This window comes from Marmota flaviventris, chromosome 8 (assembly GCF_047511675.1).
Source record: "Marmota flaviventris isolate mMarFla1 chromosome 8, mMarFla1.hap1, whole genome shotgun sequence".
Taxonomy (NCBI): domain Eukaryota; kingdom Metazoa; phylum Chordata; class Mammalia; order Rodentia; family Sciuridae; genus Marmota; species Marmota flaviventris.
The window spans coordinates 104,892,804-104,913,940 of NC_092505.1; the positions used below are offsets into that span (position 1 = coordinate 104,892,804).

At 35.3% G+C, this 21,137-nt stretch overlaps 1 protein-coding gene across 2 annotated transcripts in view; it reads right to left on the reverse strand.

Annotated features, from left to right (window-relative positions):
• Nmd3 (NMD3 ribosome export adaptor) overlaps positions 1–18,271 on the reverse strand; it is a 28,823-nt gene extending 10,552 nt beyond the window's left edge. Inside the window, exons 1-9 of one of the 2 annotated variants that reach the window (XM_071615505.1) lie at positions 18,218–18,271; positions 17,544–17,599; positions 15,763–15,897; positions 14,422–14,518; positions 8,226–8,306; positions 7,243–7,371; positions 6,854–6,944; positions 2,430–2,508; positions 1,756–1,852 (exon numbers count right to left, since the gene is read on the reverse strand). In XM_071615505.1, the coding sequence (XP_071471606.1) occupies positions 1,756–1,852; positions 2,430–2,508; positions 6,854–6,944; positions 7,243–7,371; positions 8,226–8,306; positions 14,422–14,518; positions 15,763–15,897; positions 17,544–17,587 (753 nt within the window). In that variant the 5' untranslated portion in view covers positions 17,588–17,599; positions 18,218–18,271. The other variant, XM_071615506.1, reaches the window with a different exon arrangement.
• Between the last annotated feature and the right edge of the window lie 2,866 nt (positions 18,272–21,137).

A 21,137-nucleotide genomic window follows, 5' to 3' on the forward strand; every position in this document is an offset into this window, starting at 1 on the left:
AACCCAGCTTCAGCAACTTAGTGAGGCATTAAGCAACTCAGTGAGACCCTGTCTCTAAATAATACACAAAAAAGGGCTAGGATGTGGCCCAGAGGTTGAGTGCCCCTGAGTCCAATCCCTGGTACCAAAAAAGTGAGTGTGTGTGTATAAAGGATCTATTCACATCCATAGATTCCTCCACTGAAGGAACACTATGCGCATACAAGTTCCTCTCAAACCTTGGTTTTCCAAAAAAGAAATGAAATGATACAGTTAGCCCTCCATATCACATGTTCCACATCTGAAGATTCAACACAATGCAGAACCAAAAATATTTTTTAAAAAACTGCACTTGTAATGAACGTGTATGTACTTTTTTTCTTGTCATCATTTCCTAAACAATACACTACGACAAATGTTCACACAGTGTTTACATTATATTAGGTAGAAGTAATCCAGAAGTGGTTTTAAAGTATAAAGGAGGATATGAAGAGATTATATTCAAATACTATACCATTTTATATAAGGAACTACAGGGGCCCAAATGTTTTATTCAGAACCAATTCCCTATAGATACAAAATACAGCAGTACTTCACACTGCACATTCCCCTAGATAGTTGTATGAGTCACTCAAAGCAGTTAATACCCAGGTGTAACTATGTTTTCCTAACTAAATTCCTATTTTCCTGGCTTTGGGTTCAGTTTTAAACCAGGGGTTAGTAAAAAATGGCACTCAGGATAAATTTGGCCCATGCTTGTTTTTTGGAAAGCCTTGCTAGGACATATCCCTGACCATTCACTTTCATGTTATTCATGGATACTGACATGCAACAACAGCAAAACTGACTAGTTACAAGAGATTATATATCCTAAAAATGGAAAATATTTACTAAATGGTCTTTACAGAAAGTATGCCAATGCTATATTAGGATATCATTTCATTCCTGGTAAAAGTTTTAAAGTCACAGACCTGGGTATAAACCCTGGTTTTATCATTTTGTGGTATAAAATTTTGGGAAAGTCATCTAAGCTCACCACACTTGTTTCCTCATTTTCAAATATGATAGGGCTTACTTCATTTATTTTGAGACATGAATAAAATGAAAAATACCACAGTATCTAAATAATAACTTTATGTAGAACGGTTACAAAAAAATCACAGCAGTTAACCATTACACATGATTTAATACTGATATGTAAGTTCGTACATGGTAGAAACCTCTAGCTACATTATCCTTAGTATATAGTCTAAGATGATCAATAACTGTTGAATTTTAATTCATTGATATTCTTGAAGGTTTTATTTTCTTATAACTAAATGAAATAACAATCTACAATCCAAATGTTTTATTCAGATCATCTTTTCAAATAAAAATAATCCTGTGACCTCATTTCCACAATAATATTTATCTTACCAGTTGTTTGCACAGGTCCCACAAAATGGCTCACTTGTTTGTTTAAAAATGTCATTTATTTTAATTCAAAGTTTCATAGAGCTGTCCATATATTCTCTAGGGTCACATATATTCAGGAATAGGAACTTATAAAATCACAACCAGATCTTTCATCTTAATACACCAAAATGAAAGACATGTCAATTCATAATTAAAAGCATGATTACCCTTATCTTTTTTAACAAGGCTGAATGTGTCAGAAGTCATTTAAGAAAGTCTAAATTTTTGACCACCTCTGAAGGAAACCAGGAACTATGAATCACATATCAACCAATTAATTACTTGTACTCTTAAAGATATCAATTAAATGAAAAAATGTACCTTGCATATTGGAACAATTTCCACAGAAAAAGTGCTTTTGTAATTATATGTGTTACTATGAATATCCTGAGAGATCAGTCTTTGTGATGCTTTGTATCTATTAAGAAAAAAAGTTAATAGGCAAAGGTCTTTACTTACATAGACTCAGGAGTATCAAATTTCATTGAATCAATTATCACTGTATAAGTTCTTAAATAGCTTCCTGATGCCTGCTATGGTAAAGCCTAATTTCATCTACTTGTATTTCAAAACCTATGACTATATACTGATGACTTTCAACCTTCTCTACTTAAAACTTCCAAAACATGTCAATGGCTCAGATCATCTACTCTATATAGCATCTGTTAAAATCCATGCTAATGCCCATCACCATGTCTTTGTTCATCGTAAACTCACCTTTTGATATAAATTCCAACTATGAAAATTTTCCCCATCTTTGGAGAGTAATTACTACCTCCTCTATGAATCTTTACTAAAAGCCCTCTTAACCCATCTTTCCTTTCTCTTTTCATTTAAATACAGTTGATCAATGGTTCAGCCCTACAGAGTTAGACCTAACTCTCCAAAGGAAATTCTTACATACACATTAGCAAATGTATCTCTTAACGAATAGATTTAACCTATACCCATTTCCAGGTCCTTGAACTTACGTCACATTTAGATTCACAACATACCTACAGGGAACTGTACACTGAAGAAATTCTACCATCTTCTGAGCATGTTGTTTTGAGGAATAATAGAAATCCAGACCATCTTTAAAAAAAAAAAGCTTTATGAAAATATTTCTGCAAAACAGATTTTCCTGTTAATGTGACTATTATCACAAATCCATAATACACAAAATCAAATTATTAGAAAATATTTAAAATATTAGGAATGTCACTTAAAATTTATTTGGCAAAAGGAGAGACAAATGAAAATAAGATGGATAATTTTAATTCTAGGGGGAAAAAAGGATGGTTGTGGGGGCAGGGACAAAGAGTAGCTCAGTGTGATAGTGCATGCAATTAATCCCAGATACTTGGGAAGCTAAGGCAGGAGGACAGCAAGTCTGAAGCCAGCCTGAGCAACTTAATGAGACCCTATCCAAAAATTAAAAAATAAGAAAAAGCTGAGTATAGTGGCATACACTGGGAAATCCCAGTGATTTGCAGGGCAGAGGCAGGAGGGTTGCAAAGTTTGAGGACAGCCTCAGCAATTTACCAAAGCCCTAAAGCAACTTAGCAAGACTCTGTCTCAAAACATTAAATAAAAATGGCTGGGAATGTAGCTCAGTGGTAAAGCATCTCTGAGTTCAACCCCAGTAACCAAAAAGAAAAGAAAAAATGTTGGGGATGTAACTCAGTGGTACAGTGCTTTCCTAACTTTTGTAAGACCTTGTTTTCAATCCCTAGAACAAAAAAAAAAAAAAAGAGAGAGAGAACTATTTTATGTAACAAATTTAACAAATATTTATATAACAAAAGCTACCAAGAAGATAACCAGAATCCTGAGACTTGAGATGCAAAAAAGAAAGTACATTTTTTTTAAAAAGCTTCAATAAATCCCAGACAGCTAAAATCACATTAATCTGTTAATAATGCAATAACATTAAAAACTATCAGCAAAGGGAAAGCTAAAAGCAAACCCAATAAGAAATATTAAGAGACATTCTTGTAAATAACAAAATAGGAAAATAAAATTATCCATAATTGCTAAAATAAGATTGAAGAAAATGAACAAATTCATAGGACTCACACTAAGTAATCAAGACAGTGTGGTATTGGCATAAGGACAGATATATAAATCAATGGAGCAAATAATATCCCAGAAACAAACCAGAGATCTATTTAGTTAATAGATCTCTGACAAAGGAAAGGATAGTCTTTTAATTGGGACAAAGACATCTACATGAAAAGACAAATTTACACACTTATTTCACATCCTGCACAAAAATGAACTCAAAAGAGGAAAGGCCTAAACATAAGAGCTAAAATTAATGAAAGAAAACATAGGAGAACATTTCTGTGAACTTAATTAGACAAACAGTTCTTAAGCACAACACCAAAAGTATAACAGAAAAAAACTTGATAAATTGGACTTCATCAAGATTCAAAACTTCCACAATTCAAAGGACACCATTAAGAAAATGAGCCAGGTGCAGCACACAACTAATCCCAGCAACTTAGGAGGCAGGAGGATCACAAGTTCAAAACCAGCCTCAACAACTTAGCAAGGCCCTAGGCAGCTTAGTGAGACCCTGTCTCAAAATAAAAAGGGCTGGGGATATGGCTCAGTGTAAGTGCCTCTGGGTTCAAAAAAAAAGTACCTGGTACCAAAAAAAAAGGTATTAATTTGGAAGACAATCTATTAGTGTATATAAAATTTAACATTTGCATATTGTCCAATAATTCTAATTCTTTAAGTCAATCCCAAAGAAACCCACTACATATGTACAAAGATAAACATATAAGGATATTACAGTCTGCTTGTAGCAGCAAATAACGGACTAACTTGTAAGTCCATCAATGAAGAAATAATTAAATTAAAATACACACTGATTAAGGAATACCACATAGTAATGAAACAGAACTAAAGGCAAAGTTGTGGGAAGTTTCCAAATATCTTAAATAGGACAGCAAGTCATAGAACATTACAGAATGATCTCACTTGAGGGAAAACCATTGCTATCACAATTTATAAACAAAGCATATCTTATTTTAAGGAGTAATGCTATATATAGGGATGACAGGTAGATAAAGATGAAGTGGAGGTCCTTTATATATACTTCCATGCTGGAATTTTTATGAGTGCTATTTTATAAATAACACTATAAATAAAGAAACAAGCCAAAGATTATTTAAATCAAACCAAGAATAAACAGAAAAAATATTCTCTAGATTATAAAAGAAGGGTTATTAAACCTATGGCACTTTTTGTTTTGAAAGTAATAACAGGGGGTGGAGGGGACACGGGAGGAATGGAGGAACTTTAGAAAGGGAAAAGAGGGAGGAGAAGGGAAGAGCAAGGGGGTAGGAATGATGGTAAAATGAGTTAGAAATCATTACCCTCAGTACATGTATGAAAACAGGAATGATGTGAAAATACTTCACACACAACCAGTGACTTGAAAAACTGTGCTCTATGTGTAATATGAAATGAGCTGCATTCTGCCATGATGTATAACAAATTAGAATAAATAATAACGAAAAAATTGATCAGACATAAATATAACCTAAAACTATGAAATTTGGGGAAAAATATGGGAATCAATCTTCATGATATTGGTTGAACAAAATTTTTCTTAGATATATAACATCAAAATATCAAGTAACAAAATAATAAACTGGACTATGTCAAAACTAAAAACTTCTGTGCTTTAAAGTTTACTCTAAAGAATGTGAAAAGATAACCCACAGGAAGTATTTACAAATTATATACCTGTTAAGGAACTTTCACCTATATGTAGAATATATTAAAGAACTTAGAATTCAATAAGAAGATAAATAACACAATTTAAAAATGAATAAAATAGCCAGGCATAGTGGCACATGCCTGTAGTTCCAGCAGCTTTGTAGGCTGAAAAATGAGGATTGTGAGTTCAAAGCCAGGCTCAGCAAAAGCAAGGTATTAAGCAAGTAAGCAACTCAATGAGACCCTGTCTCTAAATAAAAATACAAAATAGGGCTGGGGATGTGGCTCAGAGGCCAAGTATCCATGAGTTCAATCCCCAGTACCCCCCACCCCCGCAAAAAAGAAAGTAATTAGAAAATGTATACAATTCTTTTGCCACTAAAAATTCTGTGTGAGAATATGTCTACCATGGCAATAAACTATAACAGGGTTTTGCATCCTTCATCAGACTATTTGAGTCTCTCTATCCCCCAAAGAATTACCAGAAAAAAGTTACATAGAAAAAGTTATTATTTTTGTCTGATGACTAGCCAATAAGGTACCTTATCCACAATAAGTATTCACTAAGCCACATTTCACAAATTTAGACTATGAGTCTGGCTTATTAAATTTACATTTTAATAATATAATTTTCTATCACCCTCTATACTACATTAATGTATATTACTGGTTTACTCTTCTAGTGGCCAAGTTAAGCAGCCTACTGAGGGCAGAAATAAATATTCATTCATCTTTATGTCCTAAGAAACCTGAATGGCATCTATCACAATTCAAATGCTTAATAAATGTCTTGAACTGGGACAGAAGGAGAACATCAAGGAAAAACAATCATGCTTCTAGATATGTGATATCCAACACAGTAGCCACTAGCCACATGTAAATTAAATATAAACTTATATTAAAATGTAAATTTAATAAGCCAGACTCAGAAAATTAAGAGTTGAATGTTTTCTCTTATATGTGGAAGCTAGAACAAAATAAGGGAAAGAAGGCGGAGGGGAGGGAATCCGATATAAGGATTTAGGGAAAATCAGTAGGAGAAAAAGGGGGTGGGGGAGAGAAGGAGAGACAGAAGGAGAAAGGAAATGGAAATGAATTTAACAAAACCATGTTACATACATATAAAAATGTACTCAAAGGAATTTCATCTTTATGTATATGTAGAAAGTAACAATCAAAAATAAATAAACAAGGGTTTGGGATGTGGGTCAGTGGGAAAGCACCCCCAAAGTTTAATCCCCAGTACCAAAAATAAATAAATAAATAAATAAACAAACAAACAAATGAAAAGGAAGATCAGTAAAGAAAGGAGAAAAGGGGGAGGGAGAAGAGGAGGAAATAAGGGGAATGGGGATTGAAATCATATTTCCTGTATGTACGATTTTGTCAAAATGAACCCAAATACTACAATTAAAATGCTCTGATTAAAATAATGTGGAATAAAATTGATTTTCTACATCCCCAAAACATAAATTTAATGTAATTTTAAATTAAAATAGAAGAAAATTTCAAACTCAGCTCCTCAGTTGCACCAGCCATCTTTCAAATACTCATGTAGCTAGTAACTTCTATATTAGAGAGTACAGATAGAAAACTAAGATTGTTTTCTTCCTAACAAAGGTTTTTTGGATAGTACTAATCCAGATGTTATCAGTAAAGATAAATAGGTTAATATAAATTAGAGTTCTTTTAAATTTTAACTCACCATGAATCTCTTTGATACGAAGTGTATTCTGATGCATTCCATATTTCAGAATCAACTGTTCCAGATAGTAGAATGTTTTTTTGTGTGAAGTCTACATATAAAAGCATTATTTAATCAATAAACTGAACACCAAAATAAGCCACTTATAAATATGGTACACATATACCATCTATAGGTATAGCACATTGATTTTTCAAATAAAAACAACCTTTAAAGATTACCTAAAAGGTAAAAAGAATAATCTATTTCTAAAGGTGAATGCTCCAGGGATCTAGAATTCCTAGTGCTTAAAGAACTTGGAAAGAAGGGAAAAGAGGTTTTTTTACTAGCTGTTCATAATTGACAAAGATTAAATACAATGTAGAATTTACTCATCTGTTTCTCATTACCTTTTGCCTGACCTGAATCACCGCCTTCCAGAAATCCTTGGCTTCTACTCTGTGGCAATCTCCACACATTTGGGACTGAACAACATAATCCACCACAAACACTTGCTGAAGTATAGCACCATTCATCACCTGGGAAAAAAAAAACAGTTACATTCCCTCATTCTTACAGTACTGTTTCAAGATAAATATCTTTTTTACAAAATGTTTTAATAATTAATTTAAAATATTTTTTATGGATGTTTTGGGGATATCCATATGTCAAGTTTAAAGACAAAAAGTTACTTCAAGATAGATATGCAGGTTTTAATTCTTAAGATTTATTAGATCAACATTTTAAATCTACCTTTAGTTGAAATGACTGTAAGGACATTCTCTAAAGAATGTGTATACATGTATGTACATGCACGTGTGTACGTAAGTGTGTACTTTCTTTGAATGGAAACAGAGAATTCACACTTAGAAGGAAAAATAAGACAAGGAAAATTCATAAAAGGAAATTATTCTTTAATTAATAGTTTCCCAGCATAACAAATCAAAACTCACCTGAGCTTTTTAGCTATAGACAGGGCTGAGGGTATAGCTCAGTGATAGCATGCACAAAACCCTGGGTTCAATCCCAGCACCAAAGAAAAGAAAAATAAATAAGAGGAAAGAAAGATATATAGAGATTCCAGGTCCTCACATCCAGAGATTGTGATTTAGTTACTGTGAGTCATTACGATGATCAGCCAAGTTTGAGAATCATTACCTTAGCCCATGTTTTCACTTTAGTTCTTCTGACAAATTATTTAAACCACTAATAATGAGCAACAGCTGCTCTTATTAGTGACCAATCATTTGTACAGATGATCAAAGTAAAACAAAGGACTAAAACTAAAAATACACTTTTCCTTTTATGCTGTTTAAGATATAAAATAACTTGCTACACCCTCATTGTCATTTCCTGCACTTTAACCATGTTTAAAAAATAATGTATAACTTACCTCTTTTTGAATAGTCAATTTAACTTTAAGTCTTTTAGAATGGGGCTCAGTCCAAACAAAGCCTGCATCTACAAGGCGTACCTTCAACAAAACATATACAAAAAGAAACATAAGTTCCTACCTGAAGGAAAAAAAAGAAATAATAACTCATTAATAAACAGACTTCATAAAAAGTTTTAAAGAATCTGTGATTAGCATCACTATAAAAAAAGTTTCATCATCGTGGTATGGTAACAATAGCAGTAAATAAAAGGACAAACTAATGGCTGTATTAGTGCAATTGATACAATCCAAGAAAGAAAGTTATCTGCATAGGAAAAATCATTTTCTCATAAGTGTACTGATCTAATGGAAATTACATTTTTTAAAAGAAAGCAAAGAATTGGTGGCCACATTACTTAGGAGAAAATCCATGAATAAAAGTTTCCACTTCAATTATTCTCTCATAAAGTCTGTAGCTTTTTTTTTTTTTTTTTAAACAACATTCATTAAAAGAAGTTTCATGCATTAAATACTGAATCCACCACTGTAACTCACTTCCCAATCTAACTCACTGCCAAATCTGTAGTACTTTCAGGGGCCAAAAACAATTCACTATATTTGAGTAACTGAATATAACTAGAGGTGGGGTTTGGGAATAAGGTGAGTGGGAGAACAAGAATGTAGGATGTTGCAATAATTTGAGCAAGAGTTGTAGATAACTTTAACGGAGAAGAATTGGAAATAAGAAGAAAATGCAAGAGCTACTCAAGGGATAAAATCCACAGAATTTAGTAAGTGAATTTGGCAAAGAGGAAGAGAACAAGCTTTAGAATGATTATCAAGTATCCAACTCGGGCAACGAGGTAGCACAACTTTTCTGACACAAATAACAGATTTAATTGGAAAAAACGTTGCACTTAGCTTCAGACATTTAAATTCATGGCATATCTAAGATATCCAAGTGGATTTGTTTAATGAATGTTATGATACATATTGATTTATGGAAAAATCTGTGCTGTATATAATAGATCTGGAAGGTATGAGAAAGCAGACTTATAATTTTACCAAGTACTGTCTGATGAGAACAAATCTAGCAAGTGTAGATGCAGCACTACAGAGTAAAACCTTCCTCATATAACTGGCTCCTCTAAAGCAAACCTAGTAGTCAACAAGCTGCCAGGTACTAAGTAATAAGCAGATTCCTATTCCTACAGTCTCCCTCTATGGAATGGAGATAGGGTCCTTGTTAGCCACCTCAGCATTCCGCAACCCAGCATCACCACACTAACTGTCCTTAAACAACCACAACTCATCAATCTTACTGGGCCTTTTCATCCTTCTGTACCACAGTCCCAGACACCTCAGTCACCCCTCATTTCCCATACTCTGATTTTCATATGGTTCCACATACATCCTATTCTGTCCTCATCTAACATTTCCTCTCAGATCCTGTAACCCTTTCACTGTACTCTGTAGAACCCAATACTTGCTAATAACAAAACCTCAACCATTTTCCTGAACATTCCTTTCAACTTCTAAATCCCCTAATTACATTGCTCCCTATAGCTAGTGAAAATATTGACTGATTTTTTTTTTCCATTTTCTTCCTATCATTAGACCAGAAGCAAGACAGATGTATTATTTGCTCTTCGTTGCTAATGCCAGACCATTCTCCCTGCATTCTCCTTCAATACAGACTAAATCGAAAGTCATCAGACTCTACCACTTAACACTCTTTTTGGTATAGTTATCTGTTAATCGTTATACTGCTTGCTCTCATTTCTCAAGGATTTGAGAAATTTCTCCTGGATCACTGTTAGTCTTTCCAACAATATTAATATTTAGCAATTTCTATGTCCATACACCCTAACTCCTCCATTCTTTAAGTTCTATTCCCCCAGGATCTTTTTTTCCTTCCTATCTCTACTATTATTTCCCTTTATCACCAATAACTACAACTTCTCTAAGATCTTAATTCCAAACATCCTAGTCACTGACTACCACTTCTCTCTAGCTCATTACCTCTATTCCTAGGCACCAAAAATCTTTCAATCCAACACCAGAAAATCCATTCATCCTATCACTCTTTCACTACCTCTCATAGTCTTCATCTACTCATTTCCATCCTATTTCCAAACCATTCATCAAAATTATTCCCATGCATACATTCTCAATTCCCTCGGTACCTATTTAACTTCACTATAATGACTAGGCTAAATCATAATTTAGTTTATGAAAAATGCTTTGCCTGCTCTATGCATCATCAACAGTAACTGTCAATAATGCCCAGCACCCATACAACATTGTTCTAATACATTCCCTCTTCTACTTTCCTAGGACTATTTTAAATCTTCTCCTCTCTTCAAACATCTAATAGCTCTTCCCTCATAGCTACGGCCCATGCTTCTGTTTTTTTAGAAGAAAATTTCCAGAAGCTCCCACTTACCAACATCTTTCCTGTTACCACAGATGAACTGCCTATGTTACTAACAACATCAACACCTAGAATGTCCCATTAGATGTTCCAGGCTTCCAAAACTGTACCCATAAGAGTAAGTACTAGATAATGAAAGAACAAACAAATGTATTCTTCCACTATCTGTTATATTTTCTCTCTTTCTACTCTTAAAGGGCACCTCCAGCCAATTATTGTTTCCTTGCAGCTCAACAAAAATCTCCCTTTGTATATTGTCATTTCCAGAGCTTACAATTATACTGATTCACATCTTACATCTTTTATTTTCCCTAATTCCTTCCTCTTCCTCAATTCCCCTCTCCAATCACTGCTCCATTTCTTTGAGTCCTTCTGCAGCAAATCTCAAAAGAACTATCTATATCTACTGCCTCCAATTCCTTCTCCCTTTCTTTCACTTCCACTTAAAGCACATCTTTAACATCACCACTAAACAGAAATTGTTTCCAGAGTTAACTAATAACCTCCACATTCTATAAAACTCACCACTGCAAAACACATAGCCAACAACTCCCTTTTCTTAAAACACTCCCCCTTGCCTTCTAGAATATCACACTCATCTAATTTTCCTGCCTCTCTAGCAGTTCCTTTGAGTCCCCTCTGCTGGTTACTCCTTATCTTCCTAATATTTTATCATTAAAGGACTCCAGAATTCAGTACTCCAGTTTCTTCCCTTCTCAATCTAAACTTCCTAGATAATCGTATCCAATTTATGGCTTTAAATAGTACCTATACCTCAAATTCTTTATCTCTAGTGTAGACTACTATCCTGCTTATTTATCTAGCTGCCCACTCAATATTGCTACTTAAATGTCTAATGGACATCAAAGTATCAGTTACAGATGAGCTCCTATCCCCCCCACTCTGACCTATTCCCCTTAAAGCCTTTCTTACCTCACTAATGGCAACTCCCTCCTGCAGGCTGCTCAAATTGAAAACAGTGGAAGTTATCTTTAACTCTTCTACCTCTTACACACCCATCCAGCTACATCAGTAGATGCACTGCTCAGCTTCAAATCAGACCCAGAATCTGTCCACTTCCCACCATCTCCATTTCTGATCCCAAACCATCATTTCTCAGTATTTTTTTTTTTTTTTTAATTTTTTTTTTATTGGTTGTTAAAAACATTATAAAGCTCTTGACATATCATATTTCATACATTAGATTCAAGTTGGTTATGAACTCCCAATTTTACCCCAAATACAGATTGCAGAATCACATCAGTTACACACCCACGTTTTTACATATTGCCATACTAGTGACTGTTGCATTCTGCTACCTATCCTATCCTCTACCATCCCCCCTCCCTCCCCTCCCATCTTCTCTCTCTACCCCATCCACTGTAATTCGTATCTCTCCTTGTTTATTTTCCCATTCCCCTCACAACCTCTTATATGTAATTTTGTATAACAATGAGGGTCTCCCTCCATTACCATGCAATTTCCCTTTTCTCTCCCTTTCCATCCCACCTCATCTATCTGTTTAATGTTAATCTTTTCTTCCTGCTCTTCCTCCCTGCTCTGTTCTTAGTTGCTCTCATTATATCAAAGAAGACATTTGGTATTTGTTTTTTAGGGATTGGCTAGCTTCACTAAGCATAATCTGCTCTAGTGCCATCCATTTCCCTGCAAATTCTATGATTTTGTCATTTTTTAGTGCTGCGTAATACTCCATGGTGTATAAATGCCACATTTTTTTTATCCATTACAATCACTTCCTAAGGCCAATGCTTCTACCTTTACTGCACAGCCCACTTTTATTCTAAACCAACAGCTAGAGAACTAACAAACTGAACCATATCACTATTCTACCCTTTACATCTATTACATTTGATGTAAAAACCAATCCTCACAAAGGCCTATAAGGCCAGATATACTCTGCCATTCCCTAATTTATTTGACTTCATCTCAACTACTTTTCCTCTCACCACTCCACTCTAACCACACAGATGTGATCTCACCTCTGGTCTCTATATTTCTTGTTTTGCTTTATCCAGAATGCTTTTCCATCAGATTTCTACACAGCTCCCTCTCTTACCATCTTTAATGTTTATTCAAAGGTCACCTCAGTGAGGTCTCCCCAGACGCCCTATTTTAAATTGCAACTCTTCCATTAATAATTATTTCCTTCCTAGTTTTTTTTTTTGCACAAAACTCATACTTTTTAATATGCTATATAACATACTTATTTTAATCATTGCTTATTCTACATACCACTCCCTCCCCCAAGCTGAAACAGGGATTCTCTCTCTTAATCACTACCATGTCCCCAATACCAAAAGCAGTTTGGTACATACCTGTTACTTATTAAATATCCACTGAAGGAATTAACAAATTATTAAGACTCATGAGACACTTGGCAAAAGATGAAGTATAAAACTGAAAAACTAAGAAACACAAAAAAATAGAAAAATCAGGGAACAGATGTTAAGTTTTAAAAATATCATACCACAGGGCTGGGGTTGTAGCTCAGTGGTAAAGTGCTTGCCTCATATGTGTGAGGCCCTGGGTTCGATCCTCAGAACCACATAAAAATAAATAAATAAACATAAAGATATTGGGTCCATCTAAAAATATCCTACCACAGGTTGAGCATTCCACAGTTTGAAAATTTAAAATCCAAAGTGCTTCAAAATCCAAAACATTCATAGCACTGGCATTATGCCACAAATGGAAAATTCCACACCATAAAACACAAGATTACTTAAAATATTATATCAAATTATCTCCAGGCTATGTGTACAAGGTGTATATGAAACATAAATGAATTTTGTGTTTAAACTTAGGTCTCTTTCCTAAGATAACACAGTAAACTCACTCAAATATTAAAAAAAATCTTAAACTCAGAAATCTGAAACAATTCTTGTTCCAAGCATTTCAGATATGGAATACTCAACCTGTTCAAACTCCCTAGAAAAAATTCAAAGACAAAATGCATCAAGAACATGAAAGATTCCAGAACTTAAAAATAATACTGCTGGGAGAAATAACAGAAAGAAATAATGGAAGATAAAGTAAAGGAAACTGTCAAGAACATAGGGGGAAAAGTAAATATGAAGGAAAAAACAAAGTTTTAAGCCAAGAAGGCCAACATTTGACAACAAAAATTACAGGGTGGCGAGGAAATAAAGGGATGAATTTCAAAGAACTAGCACATGAAATTATATCAGAGCTTAAAGGAATCAGAAAAGCCTTCAAACCGAAAGATTTCATTTCAATTAAAAACATACATGGTAGAAGTGAGTCTAAAATTTTAACAAAGAAAATTGAAAGTGTATGTCAAGAAATAGTTAGGACTCTAGAAACAAACTGTATTTTTTTGGAGACATTTATGCATTGACTTGAAAATAGGCAATTTTCTTTCCAGACCAACAAATGAAATAAAGAGTAACCAAATAGCACAGTCCTAATACTGCAATCTACTTAATTATGGATGTATAGTGACAGTTTTATAAAGATTTTCAGAAAAATTAATATTACACAGAAGAGATTCTAAATAAATAATAATTGATTCTTTCAAAACAAAAAGATAATTTCATTTTCCATTTAAAAAAAGTGTGTGTGTGTGTTTGTGTGAGTATATAAGAATAAAAAACTTTTAAATGAAAGCATTTATAGTGGGGTAATACTGGTAACAATAGTGGCATTTAGCAGTTACTTTTGAAAAACCCACTGTACCTAGATTTTCTGAGTTCTAATCAAGTGGTATCTATAAATACTGATTTTAGTTGTTTGACCTACCTTACTCAAAGGAGTTTTGATTTTTTTCAAACACAAAGCAAGAAGTTCCCTGGATTCTAAAGCACACTGTACCCAAGTTCCCGGTGGCTGAAAATATCTAAGAAGATAAAACACTGAAATTCAATATCTCAAGGAAAAATGAAAATTTTCATCTGAGTATTCAGATGTAATGATAATTATTAACCAGGATTAATAACACCCAAGGTTTCTCTGAAGCATTAACCCAAACATCTCTAGTATTAAAAAAGCAAAATTCTGACTGAGAAAGCCAATCTGAAATAGCCTATTAATACGGTCTTATTACTTCAAGAGTTGAAAATTTAGATTTTCACTTTCCAAGGTTCTATTAAAAACATTATAGATTCCCCTTTGCTTATAAGCACACGTTTGGAGATAAAAAGGGTTTCCCAAATCACCTAATAAAATTCCTTCATTCTGGTGAGAAAACAGAGATGATGAGTTACCAAGAATTTCAAGAAACTATTTTGTAAGAAATCCAAGACAAATTAGGCCTCCTTATATCTTTGTCTACTACTTTTAAAACTCCACCATGCTTTTAAGAATAGCAAAGATTTGTAATAAATTATCACACTTGCCAGGTTTGCACACTGTTAAATCCCTAAAATAGCACACACAATTTCATGTGTCTATAAAGCTATGTATACAGAACTACTTTTCTGAGAAGAATTTTTGAATTTTCTCAGAAGTCCTTGAACCTCCTCTTCATACACACAAAAGAAGTAGAGTACTAGACTCTTTCCCAATCCCTTTGAGAAATCACTGGCCAGTTTTGTGTTTCTCAATGGCCTACTGCATATAAGCCATTTAAGCCAATAAAGGAAATAAAGAGGGAATGAAACATAAACTTTCAGAAGCCTTCTGCCTTCAAATTCAGTTTTTATTTTAGACCATTTCAGATGATTTACTTATCTTTTCCAACAACTATAGTCATTTTAATTAAAACACATTGCTACATTAGTTAAAAACATGAAGTGCTTTTTTTTAATCATACATAGCTCCTAAAGAAACAACCTCAAGGACATAAAGGTAACATATCTTTAATAATCTGTTCTCACCCTTATAGACACCAACTCTTATCTATCAACTACATGCATCAAATCTATTAAATTCTTTAACAGAAAAAGAACAGATTCAAATACCTTTACATCTTACCAGATTAGTAGAGCAAACTAAAAATTACACCATAAAACACAAATTCTAAAGTAAAAATTAAATTGTGTATGCTTTATTCTGTGTATTTTGGTATAATCTCAGCATATCTCAATGGGTCTCTATATAAATTCCAACTTTTAAGTAAGGCAAAATAGTAATGCACTGTACCTTTGACATTGTTTGCAGAAAGAAATTGAGACCTGTTTCGGAATACCTTGACTGATGTCTACTTTACTTCGCAAACAGGCCACACAAATATTGGCAGGATTTGGACTAATCGGGACACCACACTCACAGCACAAGCTTAAAAAAATAAATGATAAATTTTTCAAATTTATTTTTAAACATACTAATTATAAAAAAGCTACCAAACAAAAGATTTGAAATCAGGCCATATTAATGCCCTTTTATGAAAACATTACATAGAAACAGCAATCTTCAAAGATATGGTAGATAGTACAACCATAGAAATGTAAAGTTATGCTGCAATTGTATACTATGAATCAAAATGCATTCTGCTATACATAATTAAAATAAATAAATAAAGAAGAAAAGATACATTAGATAAATGGCCTACTGCCATTGAAACAAAGGGGTAAAAAAAAAATCAAGGATGGCTATAATTCTTAAAATACAGCAGATGTCCTAAGGGTCTAGAGAGTGAACACTGTCCAACAAAACTTCATATAAAGATAGAAATATTCTATTTCTGTTCAGTTCAATAAGATAGCCATAAGCCACACATGGCAAGTGAGTCACCTGCAGTGACTAGTGCAGTCACCAGGAACTAAATTCTTTTGATTTAAATTCACATTTAAATAGCCAGGAAAGATATGAATAAACTTTTTCTACTAAAAATAAATGTTACTATGCCTCATTAAAGTGAATAGAGACACATTGATAGAAAATACAAATTTGCACTAATCTCAATATCAAATAAATATTAAAAATGCAAAAAAAAGTTAAAGTTCTCTTTACCATACCCAACCAAGACCACCCATAATTTACCATTTACATATATCCTTCCAAACATTTTCTATACAGACACAAACATGCATATTAATTTTTACCAATAAAAACACAATAAATTGCACAATTGCAAATGTAATAGTAGGACCTACAAAGGACCTCATAGCTTTTTGGGAGGTATCACACACACACACACACACACACACACACGCAAAAAAAAAAAAAAGAAAGAAAGAATGTGTATCTTAAAGTTTTGAGGGACAATGGATATGCCAATAGGTAGTGCCATTAGAGAGCAATATACTCCAAAAGCAATTCACAAAACACACACACACACACACACACACACACACACCTACCCAGAGGAAAACTTGTTTTTAAAATAGGATACGAAGTTTATCAATGTAGTGATCCATTATACGTGATGGGATTATCATAATTCTAAGTATATTGGGAGCAGAAAGTTTCAGAATCATTGTTACAGATCAATATTCTCCAAAAGAAAATTTGATACTCTTCCAATGCTGGCTACTGACCATCTGAAATGTAGCTAGTATGATAGAGCAATCGAGTATTCAACTTTATTCAAATTAAATTTAAATAGACACACATGGTCAGTGGCTACATATTGGACAGTGTCATCTACAAGATGCATAGGGAATATTTTAACCTTTTTTTTTTAATTTTGTGTGGTGCGGAGGATTGAATCCAAGGTTTTGTACATGTGAGGCATGCACTCTTCCAACTGAGCTATATCCCCAACCCTTATTTTAACCTTAAGCATGTATTTACTGGAACAAATATTAGAACTAAACATGAATTCGATTTTCTGCAGAAATAAGACTTTCATTTTTCCCATTTATGATTTTAAAAAACTCTCTCACCACTACCACCAAAAGTTTTCCCCTGTTATGACAGTACGTTTCATGAACTCCCTGTAAGATCTTAAAATTGAAAAGGGATAAAGTGTCACAACTCACATGTGTCCAGGGCTGCGGTCAGTGGATTCTGTCATATACTCCATGGTTCTGTACACCTTAATTTAAAAAATAAATGGAGGCTGTAAATCATTCGCCTAACCCCCTCTTTACTTTTCCTTCTGCCTCTCTGAATAGGCAACGGAGCTTCCTACAAAGCAGGACAGAAAGAAAACCAACTCTTCTTAGCAACTTCAGAAGCAACTTTCTAGACTTAAGACCTACGCATCTCTGGAGTCTCCCATCTGCAGGACATGCTCCGCAACCGAGCTGCCGCAGACCTCAGGCCTAGCCTGGGAGGCGCCAATCAGGGCGGACCCACGCCGAGGTCTGCACGGTCAGCGGACACCAGGGCTCTGCCCAACTCCACAGGGCCGCAGCACTCACAGAGCGCCCCCACCTCCGACCCGCGATACCAAAGTCCCCAGGAGGCATCACGGCGCCTGTGATCACCCACCTGGACCCCAACTCCAAGCCCGGACTGGAACCCCGCCGGCGGCGAACACGCTGCACGCACGCACGCGGCCTGAGCCGGCCCGACCCCAGCGCCTGGCCCCGCTCCCTCCTCGGGCACCCTGCTGGCGCCTGCACCCCGCGTCTCAGCCCCTGGGACCAAGTTAAGGCCTCCCGGACCAGCCTAAATTTATGGAAAAATCAGCAACAAAACCAACGCTTACTGCACTGTCAGTTGCCACCACAGTCGGACCGGCAAGGGCGAAAATCTCGCGAGAAAGGCTCGAAATCCCGCGAGCTGAGGGACACGTGCTAAAGGAGCAATGGGGAGGAGAAAGGGCACAAGTGGGCGGGAGGGGAGGAGAAAGAGCACAGGTGGGCGGGGGGAGAGGCGGGGTTGCTTGGAAAGGTGTTTCTTTCTTTTCCTTAGTCTATAGTTCTTGCTTTTGAGTTATCTTTCTTCCTGAATTTCCATGGTCAGAGTTCATTCCAAGTCAGCTTCGCCCGTGTATCAATCTCTTTTCCAGTGTCTCTACTGGGAGTTTGCTTCTTGATTTATATGAATGTTATTTGTAAGCAGTGCAACATTACACAAGGATGTTAAAACACCATTAGGGCAGTGCCTTTGTTTTATTCACTATCACATGCCTAATACCTGCCACATCCTAACTGTTCAAATGATTATTTGTTGAATGGTTGAAAGAACGGAATGTAAGGCATAATTATCTGTGAACTCTATTTTTAGACTAATCATTAGAATGTGCTTCCTAATAGTGAATAAATATTTCCTTATGACTTTATCCCTTGATCTTAAATCAACATAGGCCATGTCTAGTTGCTCTTTCTCATGACAGTACTTCAAACATTTAAAGCGCACAACCATTTTTTTTCCTAAGTTTTCTCACCCCAGACTTCAAGAAATAAGCAAGGTCCCTTTATAGACAGTGAGCAATGAGAGCTACATACCATTTCTTGTCTAGGGTATTTAAGTTTATTTTCCACCTGCTATCCCTACTTGAAGATTCTGACCCACCCATCTAAAAGGCAATTCTAATTTTGCCACACTCCCCTGCTTTTTTAACCCTTCAGAGGTCTCTGATCACCTTCAGGATTACTTCCAGTTTCTTTGCACAGAAGAAGACCCTGCAGGATCCGATCTCTAAATATCATGCCACATAACCAAGTACACAGCCACCTGGCAGGTCCTTGTGGGAAATAGTCTACCTTTGCTTATGCATGGAACACACTGCCTTAAACATTAAAACAGTACTAGTTTCTGTGACTGTTGCAAGAGATTACCACAAAAAATTTAGCTAGCTTAAGAAACACATATTTAATATCTCACGGTGCTGTTTGTCACAAGTCTGAAATGGATTGACAAAGCTACATTTCTTCCAGAGGACCTAGGAAAGAAGCCATTCCCTTGCCTTTTCTGGCTTCTAGAAGCTTCCCACATGCCCCAGCTTTGTTATTTTGCTCTTCCAACTCTTTCTCTGACCCCCCTGTCTCCTAACCAGATTAATCCAGAATAATCACCCCATATTAAGATCTATAATTTAATCATATCTGCAAAGATCTTTTTGCCATGTGAAGTAATACAACCACAAATTTCCAAAATTAGGGCATGACATCTTTGGTGAACCATTATTCTGTTTGCCACACATCCCCTGTTCTTGATTCCCTCTTTCCCTAAGAACCAGAGGAGTTATGTGCTCCTTTACATATGGTTCTGTTGTAACACATTTTATGGAAGGTGTATGCCTACATGCTAGTGCTTTGAATTGTACAATAAATTTTCTACTCTGCATGTTCTGCGATTTCAAGTTACTTTGAAAACAATTTGTGACTTTTTCTTCTAAATGTGCCCTGTACCTAGCAGAATTTCATGGCACAAAACAGACCATTGATATTTGTTGGCAAATTAAGTTATCTGTTTGAAACTCATAGCAACTCTGAAGGGACTGTTTTTCTCCCCAGTTTTCCTATCCACACTGTCTGAACCTTCAACAAAACATCACTAGAAATATAGCTAGATAGCTTGTGTTTCCTCCTTATTGAAGTAAATACAAACACGTATCTTGAGAAATCATTATGTCTCCACAAGACAATATGATATGGTTTGGATATAGTTTGTCCCCTCCAAAAACTCATGTTGAAATTTGTTTCCCAGTGTAAGAGTGTTGAGAGGTGGTAGGAATTTTGGAAGGAGTTTGGGTCATGAGGGTTCTGCCCTCACAAAGGTATTAATGCTGCTTTCACAGGACTAGGTTAATTCTTAAAAAAGTGAGTTCTCACTGTTCTTAGAACTTATTTAGTTACTGCCAGAACAGGTTGGGGTTTTTTGTTTGTTTGTTTGTTTTGGGTGGTGCAAATGTGGTTTTATTTGGGGCCCAATGAAAAAGTTTTGCTTCTAGTCTCACTCATGTTGTTGGAATAATTCAGTTCCTTGCAGTTGTAGGGCTTAAGATATCAGCTTCTTGCTGGCTTTTGGCGAGAGGCCACTATAAGTTTCTAGATGTTGTTCAAAATTCTTTGGTACATGGGCTTCTCAGGATAGACAGTTTTCAACATGGTAGCTTGCTTCTTCAAAGCCATTAGAGAGAGAGAAAAAAAAAAAAAACTCCAGAAAAAGCAGGTACTACAATCTTAGGTTCATAATCATGGACACATAATCAGATACATCCTGTGATTTTTGCAATATTCTATTAATCAGAAGGAAGTCAAAGGTCACTCCAGGGAAGTGCATGACCTATGGGAATGAACATCAAGAGGCAAGGACCATTTGGGGCACACCTTACAGTCTGTCCACTGCAGTTGAGGAGAGTATAAAGGAAATACAGCATAGCCGCCAGGGGCTGGTGACTTTCATTTAATATAGTTATCAAATTTCCCACTGTTCCTCACAATTCTGCCATTAGGAACATTCCACTGTCCACTTCTTTCTCCGTGGCTCTTCACTCATGCCATTTTAGCTAGATTTTGTGCAGTCAACTCTATGGGCCTTCTGTCCTCCTCCTAGACTGCAGAACAGGTTGTTTTAAAATGGTGCCACCCCATATGTTTTGTCTCTTTTGCATGTATCCGCTTGCATTTCTGCTTTTACACCATGTTATGACACAGCATGAAACCCTTATCAAATCTAAC